This window comes from Dermochelys coriacea, chromosome 9, assembly GCF_009764565.3.
Source record: "Dermochelys coriacea isolate rDerCor1 chromosome 9, rDerCor1.pri.v4, whole genome shotgun sequence".
Classification (NCBI taxonomy): Eukaryota; Metazoa; Chordata; order Testudines; family Dermochelyidae; genus Dermochelys; species Dermochelys coriacea.
In genome coordinates, this window is record NC_050076.1 from 55740891 (window position 1) to 55760657 (window position 19767).

General features: G+C 42.1%; 1 protein-coding gene across 12 annotated transcripts in view; it reads left to right on the forward strand.

Annotated features, from left to right (window-relative positions):
• Positions 1-19567, forward strand: part of UBXN7 (UBX domain protein 7) — a 53092-nt gene extending 33525 nt beyond the window's left edge. For 4 of the 12 annotated variants that reach the window (XM_038415964.2, XM_043492731.1, XM_043492732.1 and 1 more), the window contains exon 11: positions 11531-19567. In XM_038415964.2, the coding sequence (XP_038271892.1) occupies positions 11531-11692 (162 nt within the window). In that variant the 3' untranslated portion in view covers positions 11693-19567. Of the gene's footprint in view, positions 1-2600; positions 3201-3270; positions 3301-4710; positions 5027-11530 lie in introns of those variants that run through there. The other 8 variants (XM_043492729.1, XM_043492727.1, XM_043492734.1 and 5 more) reach the window with 5 other exon arrangements.
• The last annotated feature ends 200 nt before the right edge of the window (positions 19568-19767 follow it).

Sequence of the window (19767 nt, forward strand, 5' to 3'; positions counted from 1 at the left end):
TTATGTTCAGGAACCAATTTTACTTCATGCACTTCAACCCTAATTTATGCCTTGTCTTAGCCAGCAATCATTTGTGTGGAATCTTTTCAAATTTGCTTTTATATTTTACTTGAATTCTTAAAAAGTCTCTTATAATTCCATAGCAAAAACAGGTTTCAGAGTAGCAGCCATGTTAGTCTGTATCCACGAAAAGAAAAGGAGAACTTGTGGCACCTTAGAGACTAACACATCTATTTGAGCATAAGCTTTCGTGAGCTACAGCTTCATCCGATGAAGTGAGCTGTAGCTCACGAAAGCTTATGCTCAAATAGATGTGTTAGTCTCTAAGGTGCCACAAGTCTTCCTTTTCTTATAGCAAAAACAGTTACAGTTGATTTGATAAATACTCAAAAGTTAGAAAATATCAAAGTTAATGTTCTTCCAGTGATTGGAGGCATACATTCCCCTCAGGTGTGCACATGCCCAGTGCACCAAAGTTGGAAAACTTTGCTTAGCAGCATGCATCAGGACAGCACTTGCACCCTTAGGCCCATGGCAATATAAGAGTGGTGCTGCCCTGACCCCACTCAGTTCTTTCTCGCCACCTGCTGCTTGAGTTGGAGTATTCGGTGTGGTATCTCCTTTCACATTTCTCTACTGCAGTGTTTTCTGTATTTTTTGAGTAAATGGTTAATTTTAGTAGTACTGTAGGAGGTAGTTTAGTAGAAATGTAGACCTGTGTGATGCCTTCACTGGATTTTTAAGCATAATCAATCTGGAGTGGCTGTCCTTACTAGTGATCCCCATGCTCCGTGTTTATTGTTCCATGGGGAAGGGCACATTAAGGAAGTGTGCTCCATCTGCAAATCTTTTAAAAGAGAACACAGGTGGCTAGAGACTTGCACTTGGAGCAGCCCATGAGGCCGAATTTGACACCAGGGACCTCCGCAGATCATCAGACCCTCCAGAGAGCACCTGAGCCGGTACATACTGGGGTTCCATAGCTGGATTTGGATTCTTCACCCAGGAGGAAGAGAGAGCATTCTTCTAGACCTCTGAGAAAAAGAACTCACAAAATGGACTGGGGCCACTCCAGAGCTCAGAGCGTTGTCCTTCCCTTCTAAGAGGAGTGCATACTGGCACTGAGTTTTCCCATACACAAGGTAGATTGGAGTCATCAACCTACTCTCCAGTACCAGCATGTGACTAGTTAGACACCATACCATTGACTCCAGTACCTTCTGTGGGGTGTCTCTGTTGAGTCTATTACCAAGGACAGTGGTGTCAGCACAGACTCTTTCCATGCTGGCGACTTATCAGGCAGCATTGGACTTTCTGTTCCTGATTCTCCCTTTACTCAGGAACAGACAATTATGGTGATTTCCTGTTTCAGTGGCTTCAGCTTCACCCAGACTGGTTGCAGACTTATCATTATTGTCTGCACCATTGTCCACACCACATCATAACCCAGGGGCAGAATTTGTCTGCTTCCTTCTCAGTACAGAGTCTCATTGGCCCCATGCTATCTTTGGTACTGACAACGATTGCAGTGCTGTCTATATCTGCAGGTCCAGTACCAGCTTCAACTTCAGTACCAAGATCTGTTTACGCACTGAGTACGAGTGCAATCCCCTATCACTACTTGAAGTGCCAGCTCATGTGCCGTTGTTGGTTCCAGTGATACCTGTATATTGGGCTTTGGATGTGACTGGCTCCGCCTAGAATTGCTCCTCCATTACCTTCAAACTACTTGGAAGGTTCTTTAAGATCAAGTTTAGAGACATTTCCCTCTCCTTCACCTTTGCGTTACTGCTCTCAAAGGTTGTTGAGACATCGTGGGGTACCATTCCTGCACTATGGATAAAGACTCTTGGCCTAGTTCCTAATGGCCAATGCCATACCCCAATCTACAGTGGCCTCCTTGGAAACCCTGGGAGGTTCTTCAGTTTGCGAGGTCCTGATCCACAGCTCAGTCCAGGACAGGGTTGCCTGTCTCCTAGTAATCTCCCTGCCTGAACTGTTCGTGGAGCAGTCACCGACTGAGGGGCTCCGTCTGAGTTGGTTCAGCTTGAGCCCTTGTTACAGACACATGTTGCTACAGAGATGTCACGGGTTCTGCTAGTGTCCTCTTTCTTGTCACCAGATGACATTGCAGTGCCAGATTCTTTTATCTCTGGTGCCTGAGGATTTTAAATCGTATCATGATCTATTGAGACAAATGGCTTTGACAGTTATTCAGACTGAGTTTAAGGAGAAAATGCATAAGTCAGTGGATATTCATTCTTCAGCTCCAGGGAGAATGTTTCATTTATAGGGAGAGTCAGTCTTGGAACCTACAAAGTCTCTGTGGAATACCTCCGCCATCCTTAACGCCTATTGTGAAGTGTACTGATAAAAGGTGGTATGTCCCCCAGGTAGGGTTTTGTGTGGGTTTTTTTTCCTCACATCCAGCCTGTAATTCCCTTGTTGTGGCGGTGGCAAACAAAAGACTGTGGTAGACTAGGTATAAATCCACACCAAAAGATGACAGTCTAAAAGGTTAGATTTGATGGGGAGAGAAATTTTTATTCAACCTCTTCATTACAAGATATGACTTGGACATAGTGTTGCAATTTACTAAGTTTACAGATGAGTTGCCAGAATCCTCGAAGGAAGAATTGAAGGCATTCGTTGCCCAAGGCTGTTTGGTGGGAAAGACTTCTTTGCAGTCAGCACTGAATGTAGCAGACCCTTTGTCTTTTGGCCTCAGCTGTAATGATACCTCATGGCTGCAAATTTATGGCATAGCTCCATGTCACATCCAACATAGCATAGAGGTCCATTTTCATTTTCTAAGAAAACTGGTGAGACTTTATATTCATTTAAGGACTCTTGTGCTGCTTTGCAGTCATTGGGAGATTTGTACCCTGGCCACAAAGAGACTCCTTATAGACGTCACCAGCAATATCATTCATAGCAATGTTTCCAACAGTCATCCTACCCTGCTAGGTAGCAATAGTTCTCTAGAAAGGAACATAAATCACAGAGGAGAAAACCCCCTGGGTCCAATTTTAATCAGTCAGCTTGCTCTCTGCTAGTTTTAGGCAGGAAGTCTATTTGACTTGCATATCAAGAGTGGCATTCCAATTGTGACAGTCTCACCATATCCCTTGAATTCAGGGACAGGCTGTTTCACTTCTACAGTCCTTGGTAAACAACTACTGAGTCCTACGCACTGTGGGATCAGGTTATGCCATTCAACTTATGTTCATTTCCCATTCCTACCTACCTCCCTACTCCACCCCTTCTCAGGGACATCTCTCATAAGTCCAGACTCTGTGCGCTTTGGGAACTACAGAACAAGTTCCTCCTTCAGCATCGGCAAAAGGAATTCTATTTCCTGAGCCTCAAATCCAAGGGAGAGGTGAGATCTACTCTCAATCTTCCAAGTCTCAACAAACTAGTGAAATATGAGATTCTGCATGGTAACCCTAGGTACAATCCCTCCCTACATTGGATCACAATTACCTGGTATATGGCTCTCAGTCTTCAGGCTGCCTACTTCCATGTGGCAATTTTCCCAGCCCACAGGAAGTTTGAGATTTGTACTGGCAGATCATCGTCATCAATTCAGTGCTCCCTTTGAGGCTGAGGATAGGCCAAGACATGACTCCTCTGCACATCCAGTACACCTGTCATCTTTTTGATCTAGGTCTGATTTTGAACAAAGGGAAGTCAACATTAATGCTAGCACAAACCATAGAGTTTATTGGGGCCGTGCTAGACTGTATGAGTTTGAAGGCTTTCCTGATGATTGAGAGACTTCAGGTAATTTTGTCATCCATCTATGCCTCCAGTCTCACCCTTCAGCTACAATCTGCATATGCCTGAGATTGCTAGGGTATATGACAGTATGCACTTCCATAGTTCAGCACGCGAAATTGCATTTTCATCCTTTTCAAGCCTGGTTGAAATTTAGTCTCTCTCCTGAATTGACAGTTGATGGACAGCTTCGTAAGAATTCTACCAAAGATCCTGGACTCCCTAGAGTTGTGGAGAAATCAGATCAATGTTTGCCAGGGTGTTTCCTTTGCCCGCCCTTCTCCAACCAGGACTGTAGTTACTGATGCATCCACAATGGGCTGGGGAGCACATCTAGGGACATTAAAAGTTCAGGGTTTGGGGACCAAACAGGAAGCTTCTCTTCATATCAACATTCTGGAGCTTTGAGCCCTTTAAAGTGAATGCCAGGCCTTTTGGACTGAAATCGGGTGCACAGCTGTTCATGTACTTACCAGTAATGCTACTGCAATGTTCCACAGGGGGAACTCACTTCAACCAGCTTTTCCAGGAAGTGAATTCTTTTTGGCACTTTTGCATCAAGGAGGATATTAGCCTCACAGTGGCACACTTACCCCATACTCAGAATCAGTTAGCCAACCACCTCAGCAGAGTTTTCTTCCAGAATCTTGAATGGTCCCTGAAGAACAAGGTGTTCAGAGATCGTGGTATTCAGCAATTGACCTGTTTTGCAACAAAAGACAACAAGAAATGCAGTCAGTTTTGGTCTGAGCTCTTTAACCAATGCCTTTCATGTGGGCTGGGGACCGGAGATGATGTATGCTTTCCCCCTGTTCCTGCTAATTCCTCAGTTTATCCTCAGACTGAAGTTGGATCATGTCACATTGATACTGTCTTAGCCAAACTGGTGTGATGAGTGTTGGTTCTTGGACTTTTTTTTTTTCTGTTCAACCTTCCAGATCTTTTCACCTCCTCCCAAACCTTCTGTGCCAAACAATATTTGGCATCCAGCGCTGATCAGTCTGCATCTCTTGGCATGGATGCTTCATGTGTGATGTCCTGGATTGTGAACCAAGACCGCTGCTGCATCCTGGCCTCCACCCAATGTCTGTCAAAACCAGGTGGTCCGAGAAGCTAGTAGGACTATAGCCTCAGCCTAGACACTATCAACAGGAACCCTGATTGGAGGATCACCCAGCTCCACCAATTGGTCCAACCACACTATTTCAGGCTGAAGGAGGCACAGGAAGTCTGTCTGAGCAGTAAGGTGATTTCCTGTTATGGCTGCATTGGACCCTGCTTGTGCCTGTCTCTTTTTCACCTAACCCTGTTCCTGATTCCTGCTCTGCTCTGCTTCTGGCTCCTGTCTTACCTCTCTCTTTACATCTGTTCCCACCATGCTCCTGTTCTGTGCTTGATCCTTGTGTCTCCTCCAGTTCCTGCCCTTATGCCTCGCCTCCAATTAGTTACCAGTCCTGGCCCCAGCCCTGGCCTCTAACTTGTGACCTTGACTCTGGCTTGCCCCTCTGGTGATTGGCAGTTGACTCTGGTGCTGACCCTTGGCTTCACTCCCCACCCTGGACGTCTGCTCCGCCCACTAGCCATGACTCCTGCTATGACTACTAGTCTGGACCACCTACATCCCATTCCATAACACATGATTAGATGAGAAGGAAGAATAATGCTCAGAAGCAGTGCAGTAGAAAGCTCTCTGCTAGGAGTACATATTTGGACAAGTAGAAGTGTTTTTCAGTGTGGTCTCTAGCTCGAGGAATCCGGCCAAGTCCAGCACTCATTCATGACTCCTTGGATTGCTTGTTGCATTTTAAGTCCTCAGGTCTGTCTCTTACGTTCGTTCAGGGGTCCACTTCGTGGCTATCTGGGTGTTCCACCTGCCAAGACAAAATTGACTTCCTTTGGATAACTGCCTTGTGGCTAGGCTTTTTTTTTTTTTTTTTTAAAGGTGGTGGTGGTGGTGGTGATCCCTACTTCCTGTTAAGAGCACTATTGTGAGACCATAATTCGATGCTGGCTGCCCTCACAGGACATCCATCTGAGCACTTGGCAACCTGTTCTCTGTCCATTCTTTGACAAAAGACAGGTTTTCTCATGGCAGGACCTCTGCAAATAGTTTTTCAAGAATAAGTTGGCCCTAAGGACATGTAAGAAAAGTTTTTTTCTAAAATGATTTTAGTTTCACCTTAACAAACTATGTATTCGCCTGTAGTCTTTCCTATACAGCTCTTGAATACAGAGGAATAGCACCTTCATACATTGGATGTGAGATTGTTTGGCATTCTATTTGGAAAGGACTAACCATTTCATTGTTCACCTTGGCTCTTTGTCTGCGCAGAAGCCACCTGACCTTTCACCCAATCCGTGTAAGACACAATCTGCAGATGGATTACTTCTTACATTATGGCAGTATATGGAGTAGCTCAGTCCATCCCTCCACAAAGACTGGTAGCTCATTTGACAAGGGCCCAAGCGGCTTCAGTTACATTCCTCAGTGTTTCTACATTGGACATTTGCAGAGCAGCTACCTGGTCTTCAGTGCAGCTATTACAACTGCGTCTAGATCAGCTGCAAACTTTGGAAAGGGAGTCCTGCGGTCGTTCTTTAGGTAGATGCTGAGCCCCACCTCCTTCAGTTACTGCTTGTAAATCACCTGAGTGGAATACAAGTTCGCAATCACTCAAAGAAGAAATAACCAATACTTACCTGTTCTGTAGCTTGTTGTTCTTTGAGATTTGGGTACAGATGTGTATTCCATGACCTATCTTCCATCCCCTCTGCATCGGAGTCTTTAGCCTGGGATTCCAGTGGGAGAGAACTGATGAGGGTGAGGTTGGTGCCACCCTTACATAGGCATAGGAACGTGACTGGGCCGAATGGCATGGAATATATGTCGGCACCCACATCTCGAAGAACAACAATTACAGTACAGGTAAGGAACCTTCTTTTGCATGTCCAGCCTTAACTCTACCCTTTGTGAATATGAATTCTGGTAGTCTGTGATTGATAACTCTTCCCGTGATTACAATAAAATATATAGTTAAAAAAGAAATTCTACCACCTTGGCTAAGGTCCTTTGAACCTTCTGAAGGCTATTGTCACTTACACCTGTGGCGGGTTCCCCCTGGGTGCCACCTGCAACTGGGGTACCACTGAGTCCCCTGACCCACCAGCCTGGGCTCCCTTTCACACTGTGCTGCTGTGATAAGTTGCCAAGCTCTCCAAGATGGCTCTTTTGACAGCATACACACAGGTAGGGACACACCCAGTGCAGTACTTACAGGCTACTGTGGTCAGCTCTGCATGGGGAGGCTACAGCTAAGCAACTGCCCAGCTGCTCAAAAGCACACCACCCTTTGGAGTGTAAACCCAAAATTATGCTGCCTTGCACTGTCCAGAGATCTGTACAGCATAAGCTTATGAAATTCACCCCCTTCCTCAGTGTGGAGAGAAAATATGCAACAGTTTTCTGCCCCAAGTTATAACTCTCCCACACTGGTTTGTGATAAAACAAAAACACATTTATTAACTACAGAAAGATAAATTTTAAGTGATAGCAAACAGATCAAAGCAGATTACCTAGCAAATAAACAAAAACGCAAAAGTTTAGTATACTAAGGAAGTAGCAAATTCTCACCCTAAATTATTATTTAAGCCAGCTTCAGGCTCTTAAGAAGCAAGCTGCACTTGCTTGCAGCTTAAAACCCAAGGTATTGCTTTCACAGGCTAGAAGTCCCTCTAGCCTGGGTCCAGCACTTCCTCCTCCTCCTCCTCCCCCCACCCAGTTCAGTCCTTGTTCCTCATTTCCAAGAGTTTCCTATAGGTGAGGAGTCAGTGAAGAACCCTGATGATGTCACTCCCCTGCCTCAATAGCTTTTTCATATGGCAGGAACCCTTTGTCTCTCAGCTTGTTTCCGACACCTTTCAGTGGAAAAACACTGGTATTCCAAGAAGGAATCCAGTACCAGGTGATCTGGTCACATGCCCCTGTAGCGTCACAGCAGCCATGACTCGGAGGCTATTTGTAGCGTCCTCAGGAAGGCTCCCTGGTGGGAGATTAGCGTTTTCTAAGACCTGTTGTTCTGCTTAATGGTCCATTTGAGTTGAATGGGCCCTTCCCAGCCAGCCATCTAGACTGACAGTCTTTTGCCTAGTGGGCGTTCCCCAGGGGTAAACACATAGACAATATTCCTAACTTCAGATACCAAAATGATACTTGCATGCAAGTATGATAACCATATTCAGTAAATCATAACCTTTTCAATTATATCTCACATGACCTATCTTGTATAAAATACATCGTAATTATGCCATACTCGTATCACAATAATATTACTATGAAAAATATGGGGCATAGTGTCACAACACCTTCTAAGGATATTAGAGAGACAATGAAGGTGAAGTAATATCTTTTATTGGACCAACTTCTTATGGTGAGAGAGACATACTTTCACCAGAGCTCTGTGTAGTTCAAAAGCTTGTCTCTCTCTCCAGTAAAAGATATTACCTTACCCACCTTGTCGGTCCCAGAAGATTAGAGACATGGCTATAACTACACATCTGCCAAGAATGTCATACTCAACCTGTATGCCCTCTCTATACATTTTACAATACAGTTGGCTGTGCACATGGGCAGCCTTATTTAGTGGCACACTTAATGTGTACTGCAAATGTGCTGATTCTTATGCAGTTGTCAAGTGCTTTCAGTCAAATCAGAGCCAAGTTTCAAAGACCGTTCTTTATGATGGCTATTTCCATGCTGAATTGTTTTTTACCCTCCATGGTTTCAGTTAGTGTTGTCCAAAACTGTCATAAGAATTGTTTATAATGAGGAAAAATTGCATTTTGAAGTTAAAACGGAGACCTTAATTAATGGCAGTTGCCATTACACTAACACTGAATGTGTTGAAAACTCAGACTATTCAGCCTTTAATTTTTACCAGTCTGGATATTGCTTCATTGCACACCAATGTTCACAGAATATGCTTGCACTCTTAATACTGCCCTTTTCCCCAGTTAGTTTGAGGGGGGTGGGAGGGAGCAAAAGTATATGTTGTGTTGGCTCCACTTAAAGGATTGACTCACACTTGTCTTCCTATTTTCCATGTTTTTCCTTCTTTCACTATTTTGGGTTCAAACAGGCAAAGAAAACAGTGTTAACATTCTTTCACAGTAGCATTTTCTGTGGATGCCTGTTTTGAGGTCAGTGATGTATAGTAAATAGCTCAGTTTCACTCTTTGCAGGTACCATTGTTCTATGCAGGAACACAGTACAGCTTTTCATCTCTAGCTGTCAGATTTTGTTGTCTAGAAAATGTCTGTTGCCTACCAAGTGGTTTGAGGTGTATGGACAGGGTGGGCTTTAAAATGTTCAGGGAGGTGTGAGCAGCCATCTTAACTGATTGATTTTTAAATAAAAGAGCATGTAGGAGAATTTCCTTTTTCTCTCCTGTTCTTGAAAAGTGGCATTTGCTTTCCTATTATTGTTTAGCCCCTACCCCATTTCTATTTGCTATGTTGTTGCTTCCCTCTTGCACCACTTTTAACTATTTCCTGTATTCCTTTCTCTCCACAGTCCACTTTTCCACACATGGTGGTTCTACACATGGTGTTTCCTTTCCCCTCCTCTCCTGACATGGGCATTCACCCACCTTTCCTGACACATTGCTGTTGGACTGGTTGAGTTGGATATCTCTTCTTCCTCTCATGTTTTTCCCCCTCTTCCTCCTCAAAAACAAACAAACAAAAAAAACAATAAAAAGAATTGGAATACTTGTGGCACCTTAGAGACTAACAAATTTATTTGAGCATAAGCTTTCGTGAGCTACAACTCACTTCATCCAATGCATTCAGCGGAAAATACAGTGGGAGATTTATATACATAGAGAATATGAAACAATGGGTGTTACCATACACACTGTAAAGAGAGTGATCAGGTAAGGTGAGCTATTACGAGCAGGGCGGGAGGGGACCTTTTGTAGTGATGATCAAGGTAGGCCATTTCCAGCAGTTGACAAGAACATCTGAGGATCAGTGGCGGGGGGAGAATAAACATGGGGAAATAGTTTTACTTTGTGTAATGACTCATCTACTCCCAGTCTTCATTCAAGCCTAAGTTAATTGTATCAGTTTGCAAATTAATTCCATTCAGCAGTCTCTCGTTGGAGTCTGTTTTTGAAGGTTTTTTTGTTTGAAGAATTGCCACTTTTAGGTCTGTAATCGAGTGACCAAAGAGATTGAAGTGTTCTCCGACTGGTTTTTGAATGTTATCATTCTTGACATCTGATTTGTGTCCATTGATTCTTTTACGTAGAGACTGTCCAGTTTGACCTATGTACATGGCAGAGGGGCATTGCTGGCACATGACCCATCACTCTCACAGATCTTGGGAGACAGGCCAGTCCTTGCTTACAGACAGCCCCCCAACCTGAAGCAAATACTCACCAGCAACCACACAACAGAACCACTAACCCAGGAACCTATGCTTGCAACAAAGCCAGTTACCAACCATGTCCACATATCTATTCAGGGGACACCATCATAGGGCCTAATCACATCAGCCACCCTATCAGGCTCGTTCACCTGCACATCTACCAATGTGATATATGACATCATGTGCCCGCAATTCCCCTCTGCCATGTACATTGGTCATACTGGACAGTCTCTACGTAAAAGAATCAATGGACACAAATCAGACGTCAAGAATTATAACATTCAAAAACCATTCAGAGAACACTTCAATCTCTCTGGTCACTCGATCACAGACCTAAGAGTGGCTATACTTCAACAAAAAAGCTTCAAAAACAGACTCCAACGAGAGACTGCTGAATGGAATTAATTTGCAAACTGGATACAATTAACTTAGGCTTGAATAAAGACTGGGAGTGGATGTGTCATTACACAAAGTAAAACTATTTCCCCATGTTTATTCCCCCCCCCCCCCCCGGACGTTCTTGTCAACTGCTGGAAATGGCCCACATTGATTATCACTACAAAAGGTTCCCCCCCCCCGCTCTCCTGCCTGTAATAGCTCACCTTACCTGATCACTCTCATTACAGTGTGTATGGTAACACCCATTGTTTCATGTTCTCTATGTATATAAATCTCCTCACTGTATTTTCCGCTGAATGCATCGGATGAAGTGAGCTGTAGCTCACGAAAGCTTATGCTCAAATAAATTTGCTAGTCTCTAAGGTACCACAAGTACTCCTTTACAATATTGCCATTCTAGGGAGAGAAGCAAAGGAGCTAATGAGGGCAGTTTACAAAGAAATATATATTTTGAGAATAAGAAAAAGATTAAATTATAGGTAAAATATGATGAACTCAATATGGTCCTGTTCAAGTAACCTAGAAAAGTCGCTTGTTTCACAGAGGATCATTTTTAACTCTTTCTAGTGGTGATTACCAATAAACAACTTAAGTGGCTTCCATCTTTGGATATTTTAGGATTCTCTTGCAGGTGCCATTTTACTGTCTTAATGTGTAGTCCAAAATCCAGCTTGTTTGAATTAATATGGTAATATCTATTTCTCTTATGTTAAAGTATTCGTTAGCTAGGGACCACTTGGTTTAATAGTGTCCAGTATTGCAGTCATGGGAGCTATAGAAATGTGTATATAATACAACTCCTTTATTACCTAACTTCTCACTCAATGCCCTTTTGTCCATGATGGCAAACTTTAATATTTCAAAGAAAAAGTTGTCTGTACTTGATTCTGATGTGAATCAATACTTTTCTGCCTTTTTCTGCAGGCTCTTGTGAAGCATGTCCAGTCAAAAGGATACCCTAATGAACGTTTTGAACTTCTCACCAACTTCCCTCGAAGGAAGCTTTCTCATCTGGACTATGACATCACATTGCAGGAGGCTGGCCTGTGCCCTCAAGAGACTGTCTTTGTGCAGGAAAGGAATTAGCACCATGGCCTGAGCTCTGCCAGCCTCCCTCCCCTCCTCCTCTTTGCCTGTGATACCAATGCACTAAGTATGCAGCTGGGCTCATGGGATCACCGAGCTGAAATCAGGCAGGCAGGCATTTGCCACATCTCCCTCTTCCTCCTTTCTCCTAGTTTTGTGACCAAATGAAAATGCTAAGATATGAGCTTTCCCAGCTTTGGCCTTGGAAAAATCATGCGCTAATTGTGGAGGAACATGCCTCCTACAACTGCACATCCCTTTCTCGGAATAAGAAGGTAGTTTGTGCATCCAACATGCTGGGGTTTGGGATGGCCATAAAAACAAATATTTCTCACCGCTACCCCTAAAAGAAAAATCTATTTTGTTAATATATTTTATTTTTATTGAGAAATACCATGCGGCTAGGCACTGAGTTGTCTCCCTACACAGAGAAATTGTAATTTGCAGTAGAATTTTTCTTCATTTTGGTTTTCTACACAAAAGGTCTCCATTAACCTTACAGCTTTGTGAGGATCCCTTGTCATGTCCTCTGCAGAATACTGATTTGCTGGAAGGATGTGGTGTGAGCTGTGTTTAACAATTCAGGTTGGGGCAGCTTGGTAGATTACACATGCATATTTTTCTCTTTTCCTGCTGATGAGGTGGCATCTTGTTTTAAGTGAAGGTTGACCTGCCAGTGGATTTGGCAGATATTTAGCATGCCTGATATGGGAATTGGATGCTTGATCTGGAGCTGAAACCTGCTGTTTTCATAGTTAGAACTTACCCCTCCAGAATCTATTCTCTTATTCCAAAACGTGGCCTCTTTGTTGTCAGGACTTTATTGGTGGTGGGATATTGTAAGAATCTCAAACAAAAACTTTTGTCATCGTACAATTTAAAAACTAATTTGATTCTCTGTTTCCTAGGTAATTCACTTTCTTGGGGCAGTAGGACATTCACAAAGCAGTCAGGCTATAAGATAAGTAGACTCTAGTGCTGAGGTTCCTTTTTATTATAAATTATAAAAAACTGTCATTGATGGACATCCCACTAATTTAGAATGATCATTTTTTTTGGGTCACATCATCAGGATGACTTGAACTCTCTGGGCTATTTGTTATCCCACTTCCTAATTGGAACTGCAGTGAAATATATAGAATTGTATCTGTAACAAAAGTTTTGAGTTGTGTAAAGCAACGGTAACTAACTCATGTCAGTATGATTCGGGCTTTACATCGTTCAGAGCTATAAAAACTGTCAGTGTAAGCCATACATACATTATGACTAATGAATCAGTTAACCAAACAATGCAACGTATAATGCAACGTACAGTGCAGCCAAATAGCTTTTTGCACCATGTACTCTCCTTTGTCCTCAGATACTTTACCCTGAGTCTGAGCACAATTGTGTTCAAGGATTTACAGAAGACTGCAGTGAGACAAAACCATTTCATTGCTAACTCATGATTTTACAGAAACTGGTACTGATCCAGGGTGCTCTTTTGTAACTGATAGTTTGTGTTCGCGTATTCTGTATTTGTGGAGGAAAACGAGCTGCTTCACGTTGGACATAAAAATACAGGTAGGGTAAACTTGAGAATCAGACAAAACTGGCAGTTTTTATAGGGTGAAAGATTAGTGTGCCCCCCCCCAACCCCCCCCGGCCAATTTGCTTCATTGTGTTTGTCAGGAAATCTTATCTCCTGGCATCAGTGTTAAAGAAAAGAATTAATGCTGGCAATAACTATTTCCAAACCAGAAAAGAACCCTCTGAGTGGATGGCTAGGAATATTATATGGGATAAAACTTTTCAAGATACTTTGCCTTTAATTTCACTCCAAGCTGCATTCCTACATTAAAGGATGTTACATGGGAAATCATGGCGATTACCCAGTTTATTCCTTGTGGGTCTTTGCAAGCTAACTGTCCTTTTGCCCTTAAAACTGTTAGTTCTTGTATATAATTTATAAGTATATTTATACAATGCTTTATGAATGGATGATTTGACTAAAAGCATTCACGTTGATACCACTTTTTGAGTTCTGCTCCAGGATACAAAAGCCAGTTCTAATCTCCAGTCCCTGTCTAGTAGTTGAGTCACATCAAAGGTGACATGTTGAGACTCTAAAGTGATAACTGATCATTGTCAGCACTGTTCTCAAAAGGGACTATTCCTCTGCTATACTGACCCGAGAAAGAGAACAGCAACAATCAGAGAGAAAGGGAGTGCACTGGTGTTTGTAGGTGAAAGAAAAATGGTGCTTCTAGAATGGAGGATCCTCTGAACCACAAAATACACAATTCAGACTTGGCCGCATAGGGAGCGGTGTAACGGCAGCCTGTATCATTTAGTTCTAAATGCTTTCCTGGGCTTCCAAGGGCTAATTGAAATGATTAACTCTGACACTTGTGTGCATGAATCTGTTTGCACCTTCCCAACTGGTGAATGTCTGAAGAATTTGAGGTTTAAGAGCACCAAGACTTAGTATCTAGCATTTATCCATGGGCTTTTCCTTGTGCACTAAATTGATTAAGGCTGCAAGTTTCTGTGGCTCTCCCCTGATGCCCCTTTATGTACATGGGGTTGGGGGCCTTGTCAGTTCCACTAACTCTTGTGTTAAATTATTTCTGTTTGGTTGGGGGGGGGACCACACACTGATTGTTCAAAGCAATATTCTGGTTGGGTAGTTGGTCCTTTTTGACATCATACACTCTCAGCTATGATCTCCCTAAATAATTCTGTACACATTTTTTACATTGGATGGATGGAGGGGAACTTCTCTTCCAAAACCGCATTCTTAATTAAATTTTGACTTTAGCTGCAAGGCAGCCAAAAGCCATAAAAGCTCCCTTTTATTTTCTCTTCCTGCTTAGTTGCAAGGAGCTAGACTCTCTTATACTGGCCATCTTGCATTAAAAAGCTGAATTTGGAGTCCTGAACCAGCTTTCAAGTCAGCTTTGTTATGTTAAAAGCTTGCCCACCCACCTCTCAGGCAGTCTGGTCTGGCAGGGAAGCAATAATTATACTTTGAGAAGAAGCCACTCATGCTTTTTAGTGGTGGAGGTATGAAAAGAAAATCTGCCTCTTACCCAGTCTGGCAGTGGTGCTTAGCACTAGATTTTTAGCATAACGCAAGCTGAATTGAGAGCCCGCAGCTTGCTCCCAGTTCATTTTTAAGCAAATGACATTTTTCAAAAGAGCCTAGCTGTTGGACAGGGAGGAAGGTGAGGGATTTCAGTTATCAACTGCCATTTCCTTCTACTCCATCTCCTTGCCCAACTGTACTTCAACTACTGGGTAATGAATTTCTATACATTTTCATATTCCTCCAGTGATCACTAATCTCCCAAACTTATTTTCATGATTTTAAGAAGTTGAAAGTAGCCATAGGCCAGAAACTGATGAAGAAAGGCAACTCAGCTCACTGGGTTGGAGATCTGAATAGACAAGATGTCAAAACTCCAGGGAACCTGAAAGGAAGGAAAATACAACAATAAATATATCCATAACATAGTACTTTCTCTTGTGCTGTGAACAATAGTAGAAAGGTATTTGGTGGATTAAACCCCATTCCCCAAAGAAACTGGCTTCTAATGTTTTTTGGTTTGGGTTTTTTGAAACACTCGGAGTGGCATGGGTCCTTAATTTTAAGTATCTGTAGCTGAGGTGGTGATCACTTATTGTACCAGTGCACACCCATTGAGAATTTTTCCTCTTAGAAAAGCAAGCTAGCTACCTGACTTAGATACACAGAAGGTTCAAAGATATAAAATACTTCCTGCACTATGGCTATTTCCAGTGACTTCATTTAACCCTATGAGTAGGTCCTGGCAATTGTGGGCTGAATGGCTGACTGGTCATGGACTAAAACATCATCATTGTGCCAGGCCCTGGTAGCTTGTCTCTTCTCTTCCCTTCCCAAGAAGTGGTTAGTGCTTGTTCTGGTTGGGTCCTTTATCTTTCAGTTCTCTGCATCTCTGCCAAAGTCCCAAGTTCCCCCTTACACACACCTATCTTTTTAAGACCCCCCACTGCAAACATCAACTACACAGTATGGCTAAAGCATTGTAGTTCAGACTCCCAAGAGTCAGTAAGTGGCCAGAGAGGCTCCTGTTAAGAGAAATCTTCTCTCCTCAGTCTGAACCTTTATGCATTGCCTCTGACAGTCCTAGTCTTAGAAGGCTGGAGGAGTGAGACTGGGAATCTAACCTGGGATCTACATAGAACGGAGCATTGACTGGCAAGAATGTAAGCTAGCCTGGTCAGAGGCTTTTTGTATTGACACAGAAGGTGCCCTGTAAACAAAAACTTTGTCAAATTGTTTCATGACACTGAGGCTGCAATGCACATTACTTTGGAGTGGGCTGGGGAAAGGTCTCATGTTAGTTGCAAGGGAAGGTGGTGATCTAAGGGCTAGCAAAACAAATGTTGTGTAGCTTCATGCAGGACCCTTAACGTAAATGACTGCGTTGTTTGGTCTTACTAATGGGTGCTACTTTGTGGGTCTGTCATGAAGAGTACTAGGGAGTAGAGGTGTGTTTATAGAATGGGAGTCTGTATCCTTGGCAGGTACAGGAGGGAATAGCCATCTCCATCCTCTCAGATTAATAGTATTTCAAACTCTTATGTTTTGATTTGTAGTTCCTTTCTTTTAAAAGGAGCAGTTTGTCCCACATGTTCCATTTGTCTTGTTTTGCTCTCCAACTCTGTTAATTCCTTGAAAATTAATCATGAGTACAGCAGTTAATCATGACTTGGAGTAGGACGTGTATAGTAGCTTCATAAACATCAGATCAAGAGAGCATTGCTTTAAAGGATGATGATACTAGCTCATCCCTACTGAGGAGGAATTTGAGATGAGTGACTCCCAGGATACTGGGAGACTTGGCCTTCTGATAGTCGTCTCCTCCGCTCCCCTGTAGAGCGAGCGATCACCACTATGCTAGGTTTTCAGACACAGCATGTAGTAAAGCAAGCTGACCAAAAGCTTCAACCTTGCAACACGCTCTGCCCAGAGAAGGCAGTGAGGGCCTGAGCAAAAGCCACTGGGAGTCTTTTCAATGACTTCAGTGAACTTTGAATTAGGACCTAAAAGATTGGTATTGTACTCACATCCTAAGCTTTACTTCTGGAAGCACATTGCACTCCCTGGTAAATCACCAAATGTGCTTGTACTCTTTCTTTTTGAAATTATGTCTAATAGCCTTGTAATTACAGGCTTTTACAGTCTTTAAAGTGTTATTAAACTATAGTAACACAATATAGTATTACAAAGGGTGTCAGAGTTATCAAGAGTTGTTTAAACAGCATTTCCTTAGCTGTGGTACATCAAAGCTTTTCAAAAAGAACCAAATCTGCTAGTCTGTTAGTACAGTAGAAAGAAAAACTTCAGGGGGTGGGAGGTGCAGTCCATTCCTAACCAGTGTGGATAGTTGAATAGAAATTTAGGTGCCTGTAATTTGTTAGTATTAGTGTTGTAAATACACTCAAGTACATATAATTCTGCATTTTTCATCTGAGACACAGTAATGCATACAAACCTCTATTTCTGCTATCATGGTTTATGCAGTTGCTAGAAACCATTTGATGAAATACAGCCTTGCCTCACGCTGGTGCACAATTTTAAAAACTAGCCGATGTAACTAAACCCTCACTGTCTTTCTTTCTGTTTCAGTAGACTTACCCACATAGTTGTGCAGACTGCAGTTAAAATGGGATTTATAGACTGAAAGAAATAGCTCATCGCAGTGTTCCATATTCTCATTGTTACTTCCCCATAATATTTATGCATTTTACAGAAGTTTGAATGAGCTACATAACTGACAGCACTAAGTCCTCAGTCTGCTCAGAATACAGCTTTGTTTTAAGAGTATAATTGACAAAGATCCTGAAATCCTGAAAAATTTAAAAAAAAAACAACCCAGATTGCCCTTCAATAGCAATATTGGCCTTGCATGTCTGATACTACTGTAGTGAGAACTCATTTTTGTTATCAAACCAAACAGATTAAATATACCAACAGTTGGGTACCAGTAGAGTATAACTACCTTTCACCTTTTCTGTTCTGAGTGCTTGATGTGTAGCGCTCAAACAGAACTGCATATGTAGATATGTGGTACAGCCTAGTGGATTCCCAGTTGAGTGGTGTATGCCCTTTGCAATCAGTACTGTGCATGACTAGTTAGTGACACTGATGATTAGAATGTAACCTTTGGAGTAAGAAGTCTGTTTCTCTATTTATTGTGTTTGCTCTTCCCAACTGGAGTGCTGGGTTCACTAGCACTGAAAGACTATAAAAGTTTGATCTACAAATCATCACTTTTCTAGGAGGGAAATAAGGCACCACGTGAGAGAACTCATTGGTCTTCTATCCTTATTCCAAATGCCAAACAGTGTAAAGATGAATACAAATAGACAAGTGATTAATGCTATTCATGTACTGAGGTTAGCTGAGGATTTGTTAAGAGACTCTTTTGGGTGAAACTGGATGTATCCTTTGAGACGTCCCTTTAGCAGTTATCCTTGTAGTGGCTTTGTGGATTAGATACTGTTTTTCCCCCCACTCTTCTTGCCTAATTCAGCAGCTCTGCTGAATCAGTTTGCATCATTTCTTAGATTTTTTGCCCTTTCTGTTACCAAGCTAGTAGTTAACACAGTGATGCAGACCAGGGCATGGAGGTGTATGGACATGCTTTGGCTATATTAAGTATAAATACTGACAGCCTTCAGTCATGTGAAGTATAGGTAGGCATGCCTTTGTCATGCTGTGTTAACATTTCTGATTATGCTATTTTTTTAAAAAGCAATCTTCCCCTGTTATATAAAGGCTAGGATGTTCTTTTTTTAATCAAATAACTCAAAATTGGGTAAAGTATTGACCCATATAAATGTGCCAGACACCTACCTGAGTTGGAATTTTCATTAAGCTCCAGATTCTAATTAGCTCCTCTGCAAATTAATCAAACAGATTTTGACAACTGCTGTTGAAATCTGTGCACATTACTGCTACAGGCATTCTAAAATAATTATTTGACAAGGATTTTTCCCTTGTATGCCAGAAAAGTGCTCAATTTTATTCCAGCTCAGTTATGATCTGCTGTTTGCTTTTTGAACATGTGAGATTAATAGACGCAGCCTTGTGTAATACAGGAGAATTTATTCAAATCTCTTCATAGTTAGCTGTGAGATCACTTACAGTGTCTATCCAGTCCCAATAAAAATGGCCATACTGGCTTTTTATTGAAGAATGCAGCACTTAGTGTCACTGTCTTATGCCTTAAATTGCCTCACTTTTTGTCATCTACCATTATGCAAAAATACATTAATAATTATAGAAATTCTGGACTCGGTCACTGTCAGTTGTCATTATTTCCACCAATACATCTTCAGTACGGAAGAGAGTAATAATCCTGTATCTTATAATTGTTTAAAGGTATAGGAACTTTTGAGTCATAAGAGGATACAATATAAACGTAGATGAAGGAGGGGGATGAGGTGCTATTTTATAGAACAGCTTTAATTGACAAAAATCTGAGTCAAACTCAGTTGAGTCTAAGAAGTGTAGTGTCTAACCAGGCACATCGTGCACTCTGATACAATAGGTTGTTTGTTTATGGGGTTGGGGTCCTCCAGTTGATAAACGTACTTTTTAACTGTGCAAAATTGTGACTTTGCCTGTCATTTTGTACAGCAGCAATTTTCTTTAATTATGATGCAACTAAATGGGAGGAGGAGAAGTCGTCTTCGGAAGATTTCAGCTCGCTGTGCTGGGAGGGAGCAAACTCAAGGAAACCTCTCTAATCTATATAAACAACTGCTGCATTTTTTTATAAATATATGTAAATGTCCTATTGTAATATTTGATCCTGGAAATAAAACAAACTGTTTTCAGTAGCTTCATCTTTTGTTTTTTTAGTGGGAATGGTCATGACCCTAGGCCATGTATGGAGCTCCTGCATTTTCATCAGTTGACAGAATTTTATCTCATTGGGTACATGTACACAGCAATAAAAGACCTGCAGCATCCAGTCTTGAAGTCAAGGTCAGATGACACGGGCTTGCAGGGCTTGGACAGCAGGGCTAAAAGAAGCAGT